Source organism: Tamandua tetradactyla, chromosome 2 (genome assembly GCF_023851605.1).
Source record: "Tamandua tetradactyla isolate mTamTet1 chromosome 2, mTamTet1.pri, whole genome shotgun sequence".
In the NCBI taxonomy this organism is placed as follows: Eukaryota; Metazoa; Chordata; class Mammalia; order Pilosa; family Myrmecophagidae; genus Tamandua; species Tamandua tetradactyla.
Window position 1 is genome coordinate 79,616,563 of NC_135328.1, and position 19,682 is coordinate 79,636,244.

Below are 19,682 nucleotides of genomic sequence, written 5' to 3' on the forward strand. Positions count from 1 at the left end.
GAAATCACCATACCCCTAGCAACTAAAGAAAAAATAAACAGATTATCTCACGATAGGACAGAAATAGCATTCTACAGTTAGATCATTAGCAAAATTATGCAGCTAGATTATCCCTTTCTACAATGTGTGTAGGGCTGCTACATAATTAATGCTTTATTATACTATTCTCTGAAGATCTGACTGGGAAAAGATCAGAATCTGAACCAGCTGTGCTGTTTAATATTATCTCTGAGGGAGGTATGTGTAGGTGGGCTGTTTGAAATTTTCTTAAACTTTATACTCCTATCTTTGACATTTTGTTTTTTTTCCTCCTGTCTTAGTTACTCTGTCTTTTAGGGATAAAAAATATAAGGACATTTAATTTAAAACAAAAGAATTAAGAACAGTGTTGCTTAAAATTTTGTATTCCTATCAATAATTGATCCAGTTCACCCAGGAAGGTTTTGTGCTATAGAATAAACTCCAGCATTCATGCAATTTTAATGAAAATGCTTCTGAATCCCATTTCCCTTCTTTGTGCTTGAGCTGCTCTTCAGTACCCTGAATATTTCAAACATCCCTAATGTAAAGACTAAGGCGAGAATAGCATTTGTAGGGGCCAAAAATAAGTGTTATACGAATTTAAATAGTTACTAAAGGATAACCCATCAATTTTTATTATTTCATAAGCAAGATAAAAGCTCAGATTAGAAAAAATTAAACATAATTTTAGATATTTATTCTCATTCCTGGATAGTAATTTTCTCACTATCAAAAAGTATATGCTCACTATTTGTATTTTTAAAGGAAACAACAAAGAAAAAAACAATTAAGAAAATCAAAACTTCTAAAAGCCCACTACACCAGTTTGAAAGTATTAAGTACCCCAGAAAAGCCATGTTTTAATCCTGATTTAATATCATGGGGGCAGCCATTTCTTTCAATCCCAAATCAACACTTTATGTGGAAATTTTTTATTATATTATCCAGATGGAGATGTGGCATGCCCAGTTGTGGGTGTGACCTTTTGATTAGATGGAGATGTGACTCCACCCATTCAAGGTAAGTTCTGATTAGTTTACTGGAATCCTTTAACAGTGGAAACATTTTGGAGAAAGTCAGAAACAACAGAAGCCTCAGAGACAATAGAGCCCAGAGCTGACACAGATACCCAGATATCTGGAGATACTTGGAACCCAGCAGACATCACTATGAGATAAGCAAGGGAGAACCTGGAAAGAGCTAAGGTTCTAAGACAAGGGATGAAAGCCAGCCCTGGAGAAGAAAAGTGAGGAACCCCCACAGGAACAGAGGCTGAAGGCATCAAAGCCCAGGAACAAACGACGAATAGATGCCAGTCATGTGACTACCCAGCTGACAGAGAGGTGTTCCTGATCACTGGTCATCCTTGAATTAAAGTATCTTTTCCTGAATACCTTAGTTTAGACTATTTTAAAGGGTTAGAACAGTAAACTTGTAACTTGCTAAATTCTCTTTTTTTTTTTTTTTTAAGAGAGAGGGAGGAAGGGAAGGAAAGACAGAGAAGGAAGGAAGGATGGAAGGAAGGAAGGGAGGAAGAAAGGGAAACATCTTTAAACATTTTCTTGTTTTATTATATTTTGTTTGTTTGTTTGTTTTTTACATGGGCTGGGGCCGGGAATCGAACCGGGGTCCTCCGGCATGGCAGGCAAGCACTCTTTGCCCGCTGAGCCACCGCGGCCCGCCCTGCTAAATTCTCTTTTTAAAAGCCATTCCAGTTTTTGTACATTGCATTCCGGCAGCTTGCACACTAACACACCCACACCCACAGGTACACATTAACATTGTGAACAGTTCCCAAACCACTATCCACCCACATGCACAAGCCATACCCACAATTGTACATATGGGTTTATATCACATATGCCTTTTTTTTTAAATCTACCTTCCCTTGTTTCCCTACCAGCATATCAAGGAAAGATTTCCATGTAAATAAATACAGGTTATATCAACCCCTTTGTGTGACTCCACCAATATTTCACTACCCTTAACAGAGTGGAGAATTTGAAACATACATCAGTATACACTTCTCCAATTATTCTTGCAATTTCTTAATAAAAGGGCATATACAATTTTATTGATACATATTGCCTATCTGACTCCCAGAAAGAGAAATCTGCAGTACCTAAGAATACCCACTGGTCCTACACCCTTGCCAAGGCTGGATTTTGTCCATTCTATTTTTTAGTCATATGTACAAATCTTATTTCCATTGGTCATTTCAGTACAATGCTTTTTTAATTACCAGTTCTTCACGTTTATATGGCAAAAATAATCAACATTTATTCTAAAGTCTCTGCAACTCATCAGTCATGTTCAGAAAGTATTTCTCCCGCTCAAGAGTACCCACATTCTCCTTTTGCTACTTTATGCAATCTTACCTTTCTATTTTCCAGCTACCTAAAATTTTAGTATAAACTGTGACAAAAGACCCAGTTTTATATGTATTTCAAATGAAGAACTAAATGTCCAAGCATTATTTACTGAATAATCCCTTATTTTCTCCACTGATTTGAAATGCAGTTTTAATCATCTACCAAGTTACCACAATATACTCGTTATTTATTGCTGGACTTTCTCTTTTGTTCCACTGACTGAATAACTGAATTATTACATGATTCATTTAAGGCCTCTTCCACTATCAAAATGTGCCAAATTCTGGCACCACTGTTAATTAATGGCTGTATACTTTGGATAAGATACTTTTTACCTCTCTATGCCTTAATTTCTCCATCAGTAAAATTGGTGTAATATCACCCACCCCATGGGGATCTTTGGGGACTAAGTTAAATGATAAGCATTATAATGTTACTCATCATTATTAATCACCACCAAAAGTAAGTAAAGAGAGACATAATCCCTGCCTTCAGGAATTAACAGACTAACAAAGGAGACAGGCATTTAGTCAAATGAGCACACAATTAATGCAAAATCATAAACCATAGTAAGTGTATTAAGGGGAACCTAACACAATCTAGGGGTTCAGAGAAGGGTCTTCCAAGAAATACCATCGGCAGTGAGGACCCAACCATAAGGAGAAGAGAACTAGCCCCAGGGTGATGGAGGTAGGCAGTCGGGAGTGTAGGAGCTCAGTCCAGCCTCAGTCCGACTGCAGAACTGCACAGCCTCTGTTCTAGGGACCCTCTCCCGGGTCGGCACCCCACAAATGGCTAGCTGCTTCTCACCCTCGACTTTTTAGTTTATCCAAGGATTATTTAGAATATCATTCAAGGATGGTTTTCCTTGACGAGCTTCTTCCAAAAGCCAGAGATAGTCTTTGTTAATAGTAATCATGATATGAACATTTCATACAATCCTTGAAGAATTTCATACAATCCTATCAGTTCAACAGAAATTTGACAGTGTTCTAAGACCCTGCCTTCAGTAAGACACAGGAAGTAGTCCTTTATCCTCAAGGCTATCCTCTCTGAATCAAATGTGCAAAAGTCTGTGAAATCATCATCTGTACTTCTTTATGTGCAAATAATTGTACCTTGCTCACATATACACATTTGGCATTATCTCTGCTGCTAAGATTAACATTTGTCCCTCCTATTATTTATTTATTTACTTTTAAGTGGACAGGCACTAGGAATTGAAACTGGGTTTCCAGTTATTTATTTATCTATTTTCATTTTTATTTTTTGCATGGGCAGGCACCAGGAATTGAAGCCAGGTCTCTGGCACGGCAGGTGAGAACTCTGCCACTGAGCCACGATGGCCTGCCCTATTTATTTATTTTTAATCCATATTTTTTTTTTAAAAAAAAAAGCTTCCACGGCTGGGCCAAACAACTTGTAACCTTTTTATGTGAAGAAGAGACTGTGGTCTTTTTCCATAACACTATGTCACGTATGAACTCTGTGTCAGTCCTTCCTAGCACCCTTGTATTTTTCTTTGTTGCACTCATGAGAATTTTACAATTATATATTTGTATGACTATTTGCCTAGCTCCTACAACACCAGTTTCATGATGTCAGAGAATGAACAGAATGAGTAGAATGAGTATTTCATGCACCCCTCTAAAACAAGAACTTAGCACAGAATTGACTTAATGCCTACGATTTGTAGGACAGATGGACGACCAGAGCACAGGATGGAGGGATAAACTGGCACTATAATCGGAGTAGAGAGATAAGAGTCTAATCAAGGAGGTCCCTGAAGCTCACAATTTAGAACTTTGGTCTTCGTAACAAGAAGCCATTGAAAAGTTTTCAGCATAGAAGTGGCAAGGACAGATTTGGGTTCTGAAAAGATCACTTGGCTAAAATGTGATCTGTCTCGAGTGGGTATGAGGGAATACTCAGGGACCAGTTAGGATGCTCCTGAGGAAGTGCCTGAGAGATGCTCACAGACTGAATGAGGACGGAAGCAGTGGGCAGGGCAAGAAGCAGACTGTTTAAGGCACTTCCACAGCATTTCAAAAACTAACATTAAGGTAAGTGCCAACATTTTACGGGGATAGATTTGGCATCAGAAAAGAAAATTCTACATGACTAGTGTAACTTTGATACAAAATGTGAGACTGTACAATGTAGAAATAAGTTATTTTAGTCAGTGAGCGTACAAAATAAAAATAGAACTGTCACCTGGAATAAAGTCTACCCTCCACAAAGGAGTCCTAGTTCTGAGTAACTTTACTTTTCCAAGTAACATTAATTATCATTCATGAGAAGAGAGCTCCTTTACATTAAATATAATGAATTTACAATGAAATTAAGTCAAGACCACAAAGCCTAATGACAAAAAAACCATACACTGACATACATATAACCCACAAAACCATGATTTACTATACTTAAATAATAGCGAATATAGGAGAAAAGGGAGAATAAAGAACTAATATGATCAAGACTCTAACTTGCACAAGAAGAGTTTTTAAATCAAAAAATGAGTTACAAGGTAAGTTATTAAACCATATTTTAATATCCTGTTCCTTAAAAACCTACAAGTCACACTTCACCTTCCACCAGTAACAGCCACCTACAACAGAAATGGCCTGCAGTAGCTTCCTACTCAAGAGAACGACATAAGCAACACATAGCACCGACTGTACTGGTGTGCCGTAGACTGGTTTATGCAACCCATCAAACACATGTTCTTAATCTTTATCCAAGTCTCTGTGGGTGTGAACACACTGTAAATAAGACCTTTTGAAGATGTTGTTTTTAGTTAAGGTGTGGCAAACTGAAGCAGGGTGGGCCTTAATACGGATTACTGGAGGCCTCATAGAGAGAAAACCCTAGGAGGGAGCCAGAAGCCTGATGTCAAGGGAGAAAGAAGAGGGCATTAGCATGTAACTGGAAAGCCAATGAGCCCCACGGAGTGCAACCAGCCAGCACCAGAATGCTAGTCTTTGGGACAGAAGTAAGCCTTACCAATACTGTGATTTTTTACTTCTTCACCGTAAGCCAATAAAATTTCCATTGTTTAAGTCAATCTATTGCGTGGTGTATGTGACAGCAGCTCAGGTGAACTAGGATAGCTGGTAACAAAGTTCCATTGTGCTACATCTATATTAATTCAAATATCACTGTTAAACAGTGATTTTTTAAATGTTGAAATCCAAAGAGTTTAAAAGGGCCAAATCTAAAGCTCTTGCAAAAAATAAAAGCATCAATTTAGTATATGTTTCCATCAGATTACTGTGAAGGAAATCAAATTTTCTGAGGCAGAATCTTCAACTCTTTCCTTTTATAAGTTAACATTTACTCCAGAAATTAAGGGAGGTGCTGTAGAAACTGGAAAAGCAAGCTTTGCTCCAGAAACAACTTCATAGCCTATTTGTCTCAGAGTTCAAAGCACTTTTCACTAAAACCATTAGAGAGTGCCAGGCCCCAGAGAAAGCCAAGCCATCCATAAAGGCACACTTGTACCCTACAATCAGCCACCCTCAATACTGTAGTTTATCTTGCCAGACATGTCCTCTCTGGGAGGAAGATGAATGTGGCCTGTCCATCACATAAGTGAGACTGTATTTCATGGTAGTAGTTTTCCATTTTGTTCTATTTTGGGGGAACGGGGAAAAAGTGGGTATTATTCTTGCATTCAAAATTTTCTAACTTTGCAAGGTCTATCCTCAAAATTCAAGCCCACCAGAGAGGTTAACATTATTCTACATTAAAGTTAAACTTGGGATGTCTTCTATCTTCTTAAGGTCTTCTATCTTACTTCATTGTTCTTTGATAGGATGGCACTGCCTATAGGCCTTTTGCAGAAAATCTAAGAAGTACCACACTCCCAGGAGATTTCTGGTATATGTTGAAGAATGAGGCTGCACATCTTGCACCAAATTACCAAGATCATCTTCCAGAAACATATTTCTGTCAAGTCTGTCCTAGTTACTCTACAACCCTTTAAACAAATAATAGCACTGTCTTTTCTAAGCTAAAGAATAAAGAGCTAGGGGGAAAAAATCATCATTTAAAATAAATGCCAGCAAAAGTCATTAACAGCATTCTTAGTTATGATGCCTTTACCCTCCTCTTTGGAGAAATATGAAAATCGGCCACAGATTCAGAAGAAATCCAAGCAGAACAATTTAATTCAGGGCTTTATAGAGGGCAAGTCAAGTGTTTCAAGAGTCTTCAGCTACATGCCTAATGGAGCAAACCAACATCTATTTCTAATTCCACAACTTGGCTAGAAATAGGTTTGCTCCCTGTCCTACAGATGGCTCCTCAGATTCTTCTATCCCTAATTTTCAACTTAACCTAGAGAAGAGGGATTGAAATATAAGAAGTATAGATGATATATTGGAAAGAAAATTTAGTGATAGATATATCTAATTACGAAAGTAAGGAAGAAAACTCAGAAACACAAACTACTCCCTTATAAGCCCACTACCAAGGAATAATCGCTCTTTAAATATTTTTATTTTTCCAGATAATCACAGATATAGGAGATGAAATATAACACACAGCCTAGTATCTAAGTGCTTGGTGTATTGTAGCTACTATAATAACTAGAGTTTTACAATATGAGGCTTACTGCATATCTGTTTTATGATTTATTTTATATTCTTCAATAAATACAATCCTATAGATAAAACAGCTATATTATATCCATGATATAAGCATACCTTCACTTACTTTCCCATCTCATATCATTTGGCAATTAAGTTGCTTCCAAATTTTTTACCACAATAACAATGAAGTGAAAAATTTTGTACACAAGTTTTACATGCTTATCCATTTATTTTTTGTGGATAGATTCTTAAAAACAGAAATATTGGGGAAGAAAACTGCTGATTTCCAGAAGCATTACAACAGATTATACTACCTCATCACATGAGAAACTACTTTCTTACACCCTTGCTAACTCAAAATGTTATCATTCTTTTAATCTCTGCCCATCAAAACATCAAAAATACACTACATACTGCGATTTTGGTTTCCATGTTTTTACATTTATATAGTGCTTTTTCATACAAAGCTTTTTCACATATTTAAAAATTTTTCCATAAACCTCTTCATCTTCTTCTTACTCATTTAACTTCTAAATTAACCTTTAAAAATGTGATAAACATGAAGCCCACAGATTTACTCAAGCAAGACTATATAAGACTTAATTTCTGTTTTTGTATGATGATTTCCTGCACCTGTATTTATGGTAAATGATGGTGGTATTTCCATTTATGAAAGTGAGATATGATTCATTTTTTAAAAGTTAAGTCAGTTGATTTCAAGATGAACACAGAGGCCCTAAAAGCCATAAGGATGAAAACGAATGGCAAATTTGGCAAATTACTCCAGCAAAATCATATGCAAAGAAAACCCTATGAAAATTGGCTACCACAGGTCACTTGAATGGGTTATGGCAGTACCACTAGAACCAAGAACTTAGATGTTACAAAGGACAAGCCAGTACATACCACATGGTCTCAGCATAGCTGGCTTCCTCACACAAGTGTAGGGGTAACATCCACCAAAATTTAGACCAACACATTAATATAAAGCATCTATGGTAAGCTTTCTGCTTTTACATACATCCTTTCATGTAAGGAATTTGTCTTAGTGATCACAAAATAATTGTTGAACAATTTAAGTTCTGCAAAGAATGAGAAGCAGAAGTTGGAGCTAAGAAAAAGGAGTCCTTCATGTGTATACCAAGAAATCTGAAGAAGACATGGATGATGGGCACTGTCTTAGCTTTTCAGGACTACATACTGGCTGGTTTAAACAACAGGAATTTATTGGTTCACAGTTTTGGAGGCTTGAAGTCCAAAAGTAAGGTGTCCATTGTATCAGCTTTCTCTCAGAAAGCATTTCAGCAATCCTCCATCACATTGTAACCTCTCTCTCTCCTTGTGTCTGGTCCTCTGGTTTCTGCTGTCTTCTGGCTTCTACTTATATCCAATTTCCTCTGCTTAAAGGACTTCAGCCATGTTTGATTAAGCCCCCCCCTCATTCAGTTTGGCCACACCTTCTTCAAAAGTTCTAGTTACAAATCGGTTCACACCTACAGGAATATATATTAAGATCTGAACATGACATTATGAGAGACAGGATTCGATCCCAACAGGAACTATACATACCTCTCTGGCAAATTTGGACCACATTTAAGGTTGAGGTAATGACCAAAAAAAAAAATGGAAAACACAAAGATTTTGGATATGTGAGCTTCAAAAGATACTAAGACGCACAGAGAATAGTGGATGAGATGAATGGGAAAGAGCGAGAGAAAATTTTATGTTTGTTGAAGGATGATAAAGGAAATGGAACTCAAATGTAAGGTTGGGAATAAGAATATAGGATCTATGGACAACAGGATACTAACTTTAAAGAGCAAAATCTTAATGATGATACTAATGAGGACTGTCTCTAGAAAGTGTTTCCTTTATTCAGTGTATAAGGAAGATGGTGGATGGCCAAAGGAAATGGTTTGGGTTTTAGGTCTTTCTTCCCTGAAGCAGCAGTTCACTACAATGGTTTAGCAGTGCACCAAACCACGTAAGTGGTTTAATAATGAATGGTATAAATGTGGCCATCAAGCCACTGAACACAGCATTAATGCAACATAAAGAGGCACACCAGGGTCACTTCAGTGATCAGTATAAAACAGACAGACAAGAGTGAAAGCTGTGCCACCTTGCAATCAGTCCCTACAGGACACCTCATCTTTAGGTTAATTCAAGACTCAGACATGGAACCTTGCCTGACTATTCTCTCACCAGACAAGCTACTAAAGTGACAAGTTCTCACTGGTCATCTCAGCATACCAGACCTCAACCATTCCAAATTATGTCTGGCACTGTCCATTCAAGGCTACAGAGTGATAAATCACATCAAAGAGTGTGGGCTAACACATCACAAGCAATGGGTCCACATGCTGCAGGGTTCACTGCTGCTCACTCAACAGTTACAAGTGTGCCACACACAGCCACAATCTTACACAACTTAATGAACAACTCCAAATTATCATGCAGCAGTCTGATGTACCTGTAGTAAATGAAGTTAAGGGTATTTCAATGCTCTTTGTTAGCACCAGTCTTCCACAAGTGCAAAAACAAATGTAAGGCCAAAAGCTGAGCCCTCTACTCTCACTGGTAAAAACTTCTGGCATGATGTTGCAGACAAATAATTCAAAGTATCTTCACATGCTCTACAGTCTCTCCATTCCAAAGTGAATGAAGCTGTCACTTTTCTAAGGGGTTGCTCAGAAAATAGTGAACAGTTACACTGCTTAAAACTGATCAGGGACCATAAAAGGAAATATGTTTCACCAGGGAAAAATGTTTAAATATCAAAAATCTGAATATTGTAGTGAAAAAAATATAAAGTATAAAACATTTTTATAAGGCATATGGAATTTTTAAACTTAGATACTAAAATTGCTTCAGGAGACTTAGACTGAAACATATACAAATTCATGTGTATATATATCATGTATGTATACATGAGCCTATACATACACTCACAAGCACATATAAGGGAGAGCAAAGACTATCAGCTTTTCACCAAAATCTGCTTCTACATTCTGGACTCATTTCCCAGCCTCCCTTCTTCCCTTGCGCTTAGTTATGCATGGTATGGCCATGTTACTAGTCATAGCCCTATGAGAACATAAAAATGATTGTTCTTTCCATTTGTTTTCTATTTTTGCACAGCAAATTACAACAAATTTCACAGCTTAAAACAATGCACATTTATTAACACATAGCTCTATGGTCAGAAATCCAGGTGGGCCTGACTGGGTTCTCTACTCAGGGCCTCAGAAAGTGGAAATCAAGGTGTAGACTAGACTGGGCTCCTACCTGGTGGTCCTGGGGAAGAATTCCCTTCAAAGTTCATTGAGGATATTGGCAGAATTCAATTCTTTATAGCTGTGGGTCTGAGGTTCATGGTTCCCTGCTGATTGTCAATCAGAGCCTGCTTTTCTGCTTCTATAGGCCATATGCATTTTTTCTCAAACAGCCCCACCACTTTTAAAACCAGAGACAGCATGTTGAAGTCTTCTATTGCAAATCTCTGACTTCTGCTCTCATCCAGAGATAACACTCTTCTTTTAAAGGGCTTGTGTGATTAGATTAAGCTCACCCATATAATCAAACATTCTGCATATGAAGTAACAATCTTGCAAATGTTATCTCATCATAGTAACAGGTTTCAGCCACACTAAAAGGGGAGGGGATTATACAAGAGTAAGAGGCACTGAGGGTCTTTCTTATAATTCTGTGTACCACATTCCTCTCTCAGATCTGACCCATGAAAATCTCCCACATGGTTTCCAATCTTGAAAACTATGTTTTAAAGATGGAAGACTTAGTCATTCTGCACCCTTGGAGCAAATAAAAGGAAATAAGATGTAAGACTTCGAATAGCAAAACCCACCATGGCTTGCTGGTTGAACCAAAGCATAAGATCCTCTTGCAAAAGTTCAGATAGGCATAACCAAGCCTACTGGTTGAAAATTAAGTCTAAAAAGAACCTCCACTGCAGTTATTGACAAGTGGAACTGACAAGAAGCAAACACTGGAAGGTTACTAAGTTTATGAGAGAATTTTATTGCCCAAATCATCCATGAGCCTGGTAGAAGCCTATGACTGTAAAATAAACCTAAATTTAAGTAAATAGGAAGCTCAATGAAAACACTGCGCAGCTACCAGAGAAGCCACGCTTCCTGTCAACTTCTTTAGATTTGGCCAAATAGAAGAAAGAACAAAACATTTATACCCAGCTTGAAGAATTGGGGTAAAGTCAAGGAAGGTACCTCTTCCTTGTAGGGGCTGGGGGACTTCACAATTCCTACCTAACAGGACTGCTTCATTCTTATGGACAATAACTGCTTTGATTCCTATTCTTTCCTGTCCCAAATAGAAGTTTCCACCGTAGATAATATTTTTTGTACACTTAAAGAATCAGCAGACTTTCTGCTATATATGTCCTTCTTGGACATATACACTGTATTTTGATACTAAGATATTTCTTAGCACCACAAAACTGTTCCTCTTAGGATTTGTTCAGGAAAGTTCAGTTTGAATGATAGTAAAAAATATTTCTACTTCTCTTGGATATTGAAATTCAGAAGAGGTCAGCAAATACTGCCAAGTCCTTCAGAGGCTTAAGCATCTAAGCAAACATCCTGGGCTCTTCTCAAGCATTATAGAGAGCTTACTTATACTCTCCCAAACTATAGGTAAGCTGACCTGAAAACAGGGTGGGGTAAAAAACTACTAAAACATCACATTCTGAATTTAGAAGGTATACTAAATGTAAAATCTTTCTATATAGTAGTTATTTCCTGAAGCATCAGGAATCACTTGGTAATTCGGCATCAGTGGAGAACATGTTGTTGATAACCTGCTAGGAGACTTGACACGGTCTCAAAATGATGACATTTTAATAGCTATAACTATAGCTCCCTTCTTAGCTTTTTTTATCCATTATAGACTATATAAATCACTGTAAACTATTTGGGTTCTTTAAGCAATTAGTGAAACAGAAAAAGCTAAGCCAAGAAAAAATTAAGGAGGATACAAATGATTAGGACACAAGGAGAAAAATGGAAAAAAAGGGAAGCCAAGGAAATCCTCTGATTTCTTACCTACCCAGTTCTTGCCTAGCTGGCCTTGCATTCTGAAGGATTTCTCATCCTTAGCAAAGCACCCCCATTCACTTAAAACACTACAGCTATTCTTATACTTCGCTTCCTTACTCAATTCTCATCATTCACTTACTAGTGGGTCCCAGTCTTCTCACTCCACTTCTTCAACCTACCCACTCTAAAAAAAGCCCTAAGGTTACCTGAAACCCTGGGAATCTGCATACAGCCAAAGGCTGCTCTGCAAATTTAAGGGAAAAACATCTAAGTCTCCCCCGTCCCACCTTCCAAAAAAAACCGTCACTCCCACAACAACATTTATTCTCAAAACAGTCACCATTTTCTCTAGCCAATTCTCGTCACTTTCGAGGGTACCTTTCATTAACCTGGGAGGTATTTTCAAATTTCCCAAGTAGACTGAAACCAGAAATTATTATAACATTCAATTTGAAATTTTGAAAATCTGTGTGGGGAGGAAAGTGTGCAAAAATATAACTGTCAACATCACAAACTTGACCAATAAGAATCTCAGTTCATGGGGATTATTTTCATTTGCGATTTTCCTTCCACACATTCTATATGTCCTACTGCCAAGTGTACGAATGAGTTAGAGTTCACAATCTTTTTTACATGATTCAAGTTATCCTTATTATACAACATGGCACTCTCACCAGCATTATCTCATTCAATCCTGACACCTGTGGAAAGGTCTTTTATATTTGATCATCCCTAAAACTGGTTCAGAAAAGACTGCTGTGGTAGTTTGGAGGCTGTATATATCCCAGAAAGAATCATGTTCTTGTAATCCACTCCTGCAGGTGCAGACCTATTGTAGGTGGGACCTCTGGATTAGGTTATTTCAGTTGAGGCCTGCCCCAGGGTGAGTCTTAATCCTCATACAGGAGTCCTTCATAAGAGGCTACAACATGAACAGTATCTAAGAAGGGAAACAGAGAAGTTTAGTGAAAAGCCCCTCAGGAATAACAGAGAAAGCTAAAGTAAGGAAACCCAGAAGCTAAAAGTAAGGAAACCCAATAGAGAGGAGCCAGGAGACCGCCATGTGCCTTCTCAGGTGACAGGGGTTCCCAGATGTGGCAGCCTGTCTTTAGAGTCCTGTTGATGCCTTTTTGACTTGGACATTTTCATGGCCTAAGAACTGTGACTTGTAAGCTGTGCTGGTTTGAAAGGATATATGCCCCCTAAGAAAGCCATGTTTTAATATAAATCCCATTTCATAAAGGTAGAATAATCTCTATTCAATACTGTATGTTTGAAACTGTAATTAGATCATCTCCCTGGTTGATGTGATTTGGTTAAGAATGGTTGTTAGACTGGATTAGGGGATGACATGTCTCCAACCATTTGAGTAGGTCTTGATTAGTTTCTGAAGTCCTGTAAAAGAGGAAACATTTTGGAGAATGAGAGATTCAGAGAGAGCAACACTACAAAGCAGAGAGTCCACCAGCCAGCGACCTTTGGAGATGAAGAAGGAAGATGCCTCTCAGGGAGCTTCATGACATAGGAAGCCAGGAGAGAAAGCTAGCAGATGACACTGTATTCGCCATGTGCCCTTCCAGCCGAGAGAGAAGCGCTGACTGTGTTCGTCATGTGCCGTCTCACTTGAGAGAGAGACCCTGAACTTAATCGGCCTTCTTGACCCAAGGTATCTTTCCCTGGATGCCTTTGATTGGACATTTCTATAGACTTGTTTTAATTGGGACATTTTCTCGGCCATAGATCTGTAAACTAGCAACTCACTAAATTCCCCTTTTTAAAAGCCATTCCACTTCTGATATATTGCATTCCAGCAACTAGCAAACTAGAACATAAGCTAATAAATCTCCATTATAAAAGCCAACCCATTTCTGGTATATTGCATTTCTGCAGCTTTAACAATCCAAACCAGCCACATTTTGATCATTCTATAGCCCCAAATTGTACAACTGGAAGGAGAGTTATTTATAGGAACCACTCTATTCTTTGACAAAATGATCAATTTCTCGTGATGCTTTTTAACTTTTTCAGGGGCAGGGACAAGGATCAAGAATCCTTTAAGAATCTGGTGACAGGCAAAGGACTCCTTCAGAAAAATGTACATATAAAACGTGGCATATCATTCTAGAAATAAACAGACCCCAGCAATCTATTACGGACACTAGGCTAAATACCTAAGTGTACAGGTATAGAAACTCTGCGTCAACCAATGAACCATGCTCAAGATTTTGAAAGTGGCAGATATTTTATTGCTCAGAGCAGGCAATTAAGGAAGTGAGAACTTCACTCAGATATATATCATAAATAATCATATTTAATCAACTACCTTTATAAAATTTAGATCTCCTCAAATCAACAAACATATGAATAGATTTATGTAAGATTCTCCTGGGCAAGTCTCTATAAAATACAGCATTTTAAATATGATGGAAGAATGAAGAAATTAGTTAACACAAGAAAGACATAAAATATCAGTCATTAAATTTTCCCAGATGAAGAATTTGAGTATGACAATAATCACATACCAGACTACATGATAATACATTAACTACCCAAATACAGTTTTGCCATTGAAAAAAATCAGAAGATACAGTCTACAGTAGGTATATATTCTAACTAAACTTATTCAAAAGAGGAACGCATAACTCATTTGCTGCAATAAAGTTATATATTATTTACAATCACCATTTCAAATGGAATACTTTGGCAAATCCTTTAATGCAAAAAATGACCTAATAAATTTTATTATATACCAACTTTCACATGGTACTCTAAAGCAAGATATGCCCATACCAAATGCAAAGCAAGATATGCCCATACCAAATGCATGATAGAATGCAATAAAAAAAAAAAACTACAGATTTTTTAAGAGCAGGATGTTAATTGTAATCAGACAACTATTTTTACCTAAACTGCTGCCAATTTAAACTAACAAGTGAAAAAATCAGCAGTACTTTGGGTAAAACAAAATCTCAATATGAAGAAAACTCATAAAAAGTAAAGTAATATATGCTCATTTGTTCTATTTAACAGTAAAAAAAGAATATCTTATTCTAATTGTATGTTAAAACAATTTCTTATGAATAACTAAGTAATAAAGTATATTAAATTAATAAAGAATATAAAATTAATCATATTTTGCTATGTTAATATATTTCCAGGCTAAAAGGCCAATAAAATTTATTTGGTAAAAGCATATTTTCACCTCCAAATAGTAGAGATCTGGAAAATAATTATTAGCAACAAAGTAGGAATAATCACTTTAAATGAAAAGAGAACAGTTGTGACATGTCTTAATTAGAGATTTAAAATTAGTTATGCAAACACTGCAGGTATGCTGCTTTATTAATACAAATACCACCTCTCACTAACATAAGGAAATAACTCGTTAAGAGAAAGGTCTGCCTAATGAGGGGCTTCCACTTATAAATAGAGGCTCTAGTCGAACATGTCCAGTGTTTTCTTAAAAAATAAATGTCAATTCTCAGAAGAAAACAGTTTCAAGTCTTAAGGCCTCCTTTGCAGATGAAATGAGGTTTACGGAATTTCATACAAAAAGTGGCTACGAAAGTAGGACATAGACATTTCCCCTACTATCCCCATAATGTGCAAAAATTAGCACCGACTTTACACACCCTTCAAAATACAAATATACGCACACCAAAAGCAAACTTTGCCTTGGGCTTTCTAAGATTCTGCTACCCTAGGGTATGGACAAAAAAACTGTGCGTTCTTTCCCTTGAAAATGAAAAGTTTTTCAATAAAAAGAAAATGATGCAACTAACTCTGCATCTGATATGATAAATAATAATCCAATTCTATAACAAGCAAAGCTCCAAACATCTAAGAAGTTCTTTTGTAAGTCGATTCAAATTTTTATTCTAACTTTAAAGCTATACTTCAGAATTTAGCTGAATTTGAACCATTTGATTATTTCTGTTAAGTTAGCACAATAAAAATTCCTGTTTCAATAATTTCCTCATTATTTTCATTTTCTCATTAATAAAATAAAAAATCATATTTTATACTAATAAAATCACTTACTGTTAATAGCTATCATTTACTGAACACTTTTTATGTGTGGTCTATAAACTCTTTTATCCTTACATCAACTCAAGGAAATCCTCATTTCATCAATGACCAATTCAGAAGTTAAATAACTTGCTCAGTATCAGAGATAACCAAAGTGGGATTCAAACCTTAGCCTTTCCCACTCCAAAGCCAAGGTTCCTCATTACCTCTTTTTAGGCACCAAGCTTTGCAAAGGAAAACCATAGAATCAACATAAAGATGGATGTGGTGTTGGTAAATGCAGTGCTGAGGTTCATTTTAGAGAAGTGGCTGGTATCTGAAATAAAAAGTCAGTGACATCAAAGAAGCCTTGCCTAGGAATTTACAGGCAGCGTATATACTGTTTCTGTGCACCAGAAATAATTTTTTATTAGAGAAGTTGTAGTATTACAGAAAATGCATAAAATACAGAGTTCCCATAATACCTCACTATTATTAATACCTTGCATTAATGTGATACCTGTTACAATTCAAGAAAGATTTTTATAATTGTACTATAGGCCATCATTTACATTAGTGTTGACACCTGAAAGAATTTGAAGTATAAGGTTGTTAGAGGTCTCCCAAAATATAACAATGCTCTTACATTTAAAACATGTCTGACAGAGAGCTCACAGAAAGCTTCAATCTGAAAAGCAAAATAATTATGTTAATGGATATTTTCCCAATATAGTCTTATTTCCCAGATTTCCCAAACTGATGGATATAACGAGCTGATTCTACAAAGTCAAGCCTACTGTGACAGAGATGGCAGGCACACACGCACAAAAACACAAACCCAAGTTGACTTTCATGCATCTGTCACCCTAACTTAATCAAGGTTCTACAAAACTCATCCTCAACATTTCTGGACGTGCTTTATAATAGGGTTGCCATTGCCGCTGCCTGGGGAAAACCTCATTTCTTCTAAAAAAAATTATGGTAAAGCTAATAATGGCTAAGTTACAAAAAATACATAAGGTTAAATTGTGGGAAATATTTAAAGATAAAGTTCTTAACCAAAGGTCCCTTTGACTGAATTTGTTTCAGAAGAATAAGGAAAAAAAGGTAATCATACACATTATATAAGAAAGAGGTCACATCAAAAGCATTCACTTATAATTCCTAGGTAACATCCTTCATCTTAGCCCAATGAGTTTTAATAAACTTAGAACCTGAATTAAATAAATTTCATTACAATCACAGCTTATTAGCCCCACAGAGGAAAACAAGCACATTCAAGACGTAAAAAAACTCACTAATAACAATACTTTAAAAATACATCATTTTAAGACTTCAATAATCTTAATGCAAAACGCAGGGTAAATTGTAGTCAAGCACACTGCTGGTCAAGCTTGGGCCTCCAAGGAGTTTCACGACTGAGTTTTCCAGAGAGAAGTTAACACAAGAACTTGCCATTCCTCTGGAGACAGAAAACGACGTGGAAGGAGGGATTCAGGGACCTCTGGGGAAGAGCGCGGACCGCGGGCATCTCGGCAGCCGTCCTCAGTGCCGGGCAGTCGCCCACGCCAACACATCGCGGGGCAGCCGGGCGCACCCACACCGCAAGGTCAGTGGGAAACAGGCGACTTTACATAATCTCCCGCCGCGCCTCCGAGCACCTGCGCGCCGCGGCGGCGGGGTAACCGCGGCCCCCTCCCCTCCCCCGCGTGGCTGCGGGGGCGGCGCACCAAGGCGGTAGCCCGAGACCCCGCGGGCGCCCGCAGAGTCCCGCCAGGGTGGGGGTGGGGAGCAGGGGGAGGGGGAAGCGGGGGCGAGAAGGGCTCCTAGCCGCGGGATGTTCGGCGGCCACCGCCGCGGAGGGCACTGCGGACCGCGGCCGGAGCAGGCTCAGCGCCGGGCCGACGACGTCCCCACAGTTCCGCCAGGCGGCGAGCGCCGAGCGCGCCCTTCGCAGCTCCGCCCGGGACCGCCCCGCGACACACCTGTCAAGCGCCTTACCTGAGTGGCTTTGTGGAACTGCTTCTTGAGCCCGGCCACCGACATGGTGCGGGAGGACGTCCGCGCAGCTGCGGGAAGGAAACGGCGACGGTGGAACTAGGCAGGAAAGCCGAGCGGGGCGGCGCGCTCGCTGGGCCGCCGCTAGTCCGCCGCCGCCAGGGCTGTGGGCGCGGGGGCGCGGAGCGGCGCGGGACGCGGGCTCGTGCGGAGAGACACCCTGACGTCAGGGGCGGGTGATGCGGCTTCTTAAGGGGGACGCGGGAAGCCCCGCCCCGGGAGCGGGGTTGGGCGGGCAGGTGCTGCGGCTCTCGGTACCTGGGCCCTGGCGCCCGCCGCGGGGATCTGGGGTCGCGGGACCTGCGGGCCGACTGCGTGGTCAGAGGGCAGGGGACGCTGTTCTCCCGCCTTGGAGGATGGCGTTCGTCACCCCGCGGACGGTAGACAGGTAGCCGCAACTAGGCAGCGCAGGCAGAGATTCTTTTCAGTTCCTTGCTGGGCTTTCAGGTAGCCGCTGCGGCGCTGCCTGCCTCCTGCCCTCCTGCCCTTTGAACCTGGTCTCTGCAACCTGGAAAGGAGTGATAAGTCATTGCTCCTTCTCGCTTTGCCCCGCGGGATTGGTCACAGAAAAATTTCAATATCCCCTAAGCCTACATCCACGTGAAGGGAAATCACCAATGTCATCTTGGTATGAATCAATGTAATGACTTAAGAAACAATTTTAAAAACAACAACTGTAAAGCTGGCCAGGTAAATAGAATTGAATTGGGGTATTACTACAGTAATAACATTTAATCCTCTGTGTACAAAAATTTAAAAGCCTGAGTATAATCTTGCCGTCCTTGCAATTGTGGGAATGGATTTAGGGTTTTCAATCTAAAATAAGCAGTATATAATGTGGAAAAGCATGATACTATACTGTACAAATATATATGTAACAAAATATGTATGCCTGGGCAAAGCAAAACTGATGGAATTTCATGAATTGGGAGCGGAGAAGCACAAATACCTTTTGTGTTCTGGTAATTAACCCCTCTCTCTGTTTTTTTCTGGAACTAAGGAGCTTATAGGAAATCATTTTAATGCTGGCTCTATATGGATGTCCAACTAATAGAGAGGACAAGCCAGAGAGATGCTATAAAAGGGGACCCCTGAGAGAAATTGCCAAGGATGAGTAAGGAGATAACATAGCAGGCTAGGAGTCCTAGAAACACCATTAACTGCCTCCACAGCCCTTGCTGTATTGTAGGAAGCTCATATCTATCCAGAGCTACCTTCTACACACAGCTGCTTGAGCACAAGCCGGGCATCTGACACAAGGGCATCCTCTTCATTGCTGGGCTACCAGTCATAGTTCTTCTTGACACTGGAACCTGAAACTCATGAAGGCAGAGTCAAGCAGATAGTGGTGGATACTGGAGCAGTAAGAGCACGTGTACTCTTGACCCAGTTTGCAGAGAGAAGCAGAAGAAAGAAACAGATCTCAGGGTGGGTGGTAGCCTTTACTTACATGCATGTACCTTCCAAGTACATGAAACAATTGCACTTTCCAAATCCCTTCTGGTTAGGTTGGGCACTGTGACAGGTGTTGATTTGTGGGTTAGGAGGGAAAGTGACTG

General features: G+C 39.0%; 1 protein-coding gene across 1 annotated transcript in view; it reads right to left on the bottom strand.

Annotated features, from left to right (window-relative positions):
• The window catches only part of SH3GL2 (SH3 domain containing GRB2 like 2, endophilin A1), a 260,562-nt gene extending 242,336 nt beyond the window's left edge, over positions 1-18,226 (bottom strand). Inside the window, exon 1 of the mRNA XM_077148083.1 lies at positions 18,067-18,226. Within this exon, the coding sequence (XP_077004198.1) occupies positions 18,067-18,111 (45 nt within the window). The 5' untranslated portion in view covers positions 18,112-18,226. The remainder of the gene's footprint in view (positions 1-18,066) is intronic.
• Positions 18,227-19,682: the final 1,456 nt, after the last annotated feature.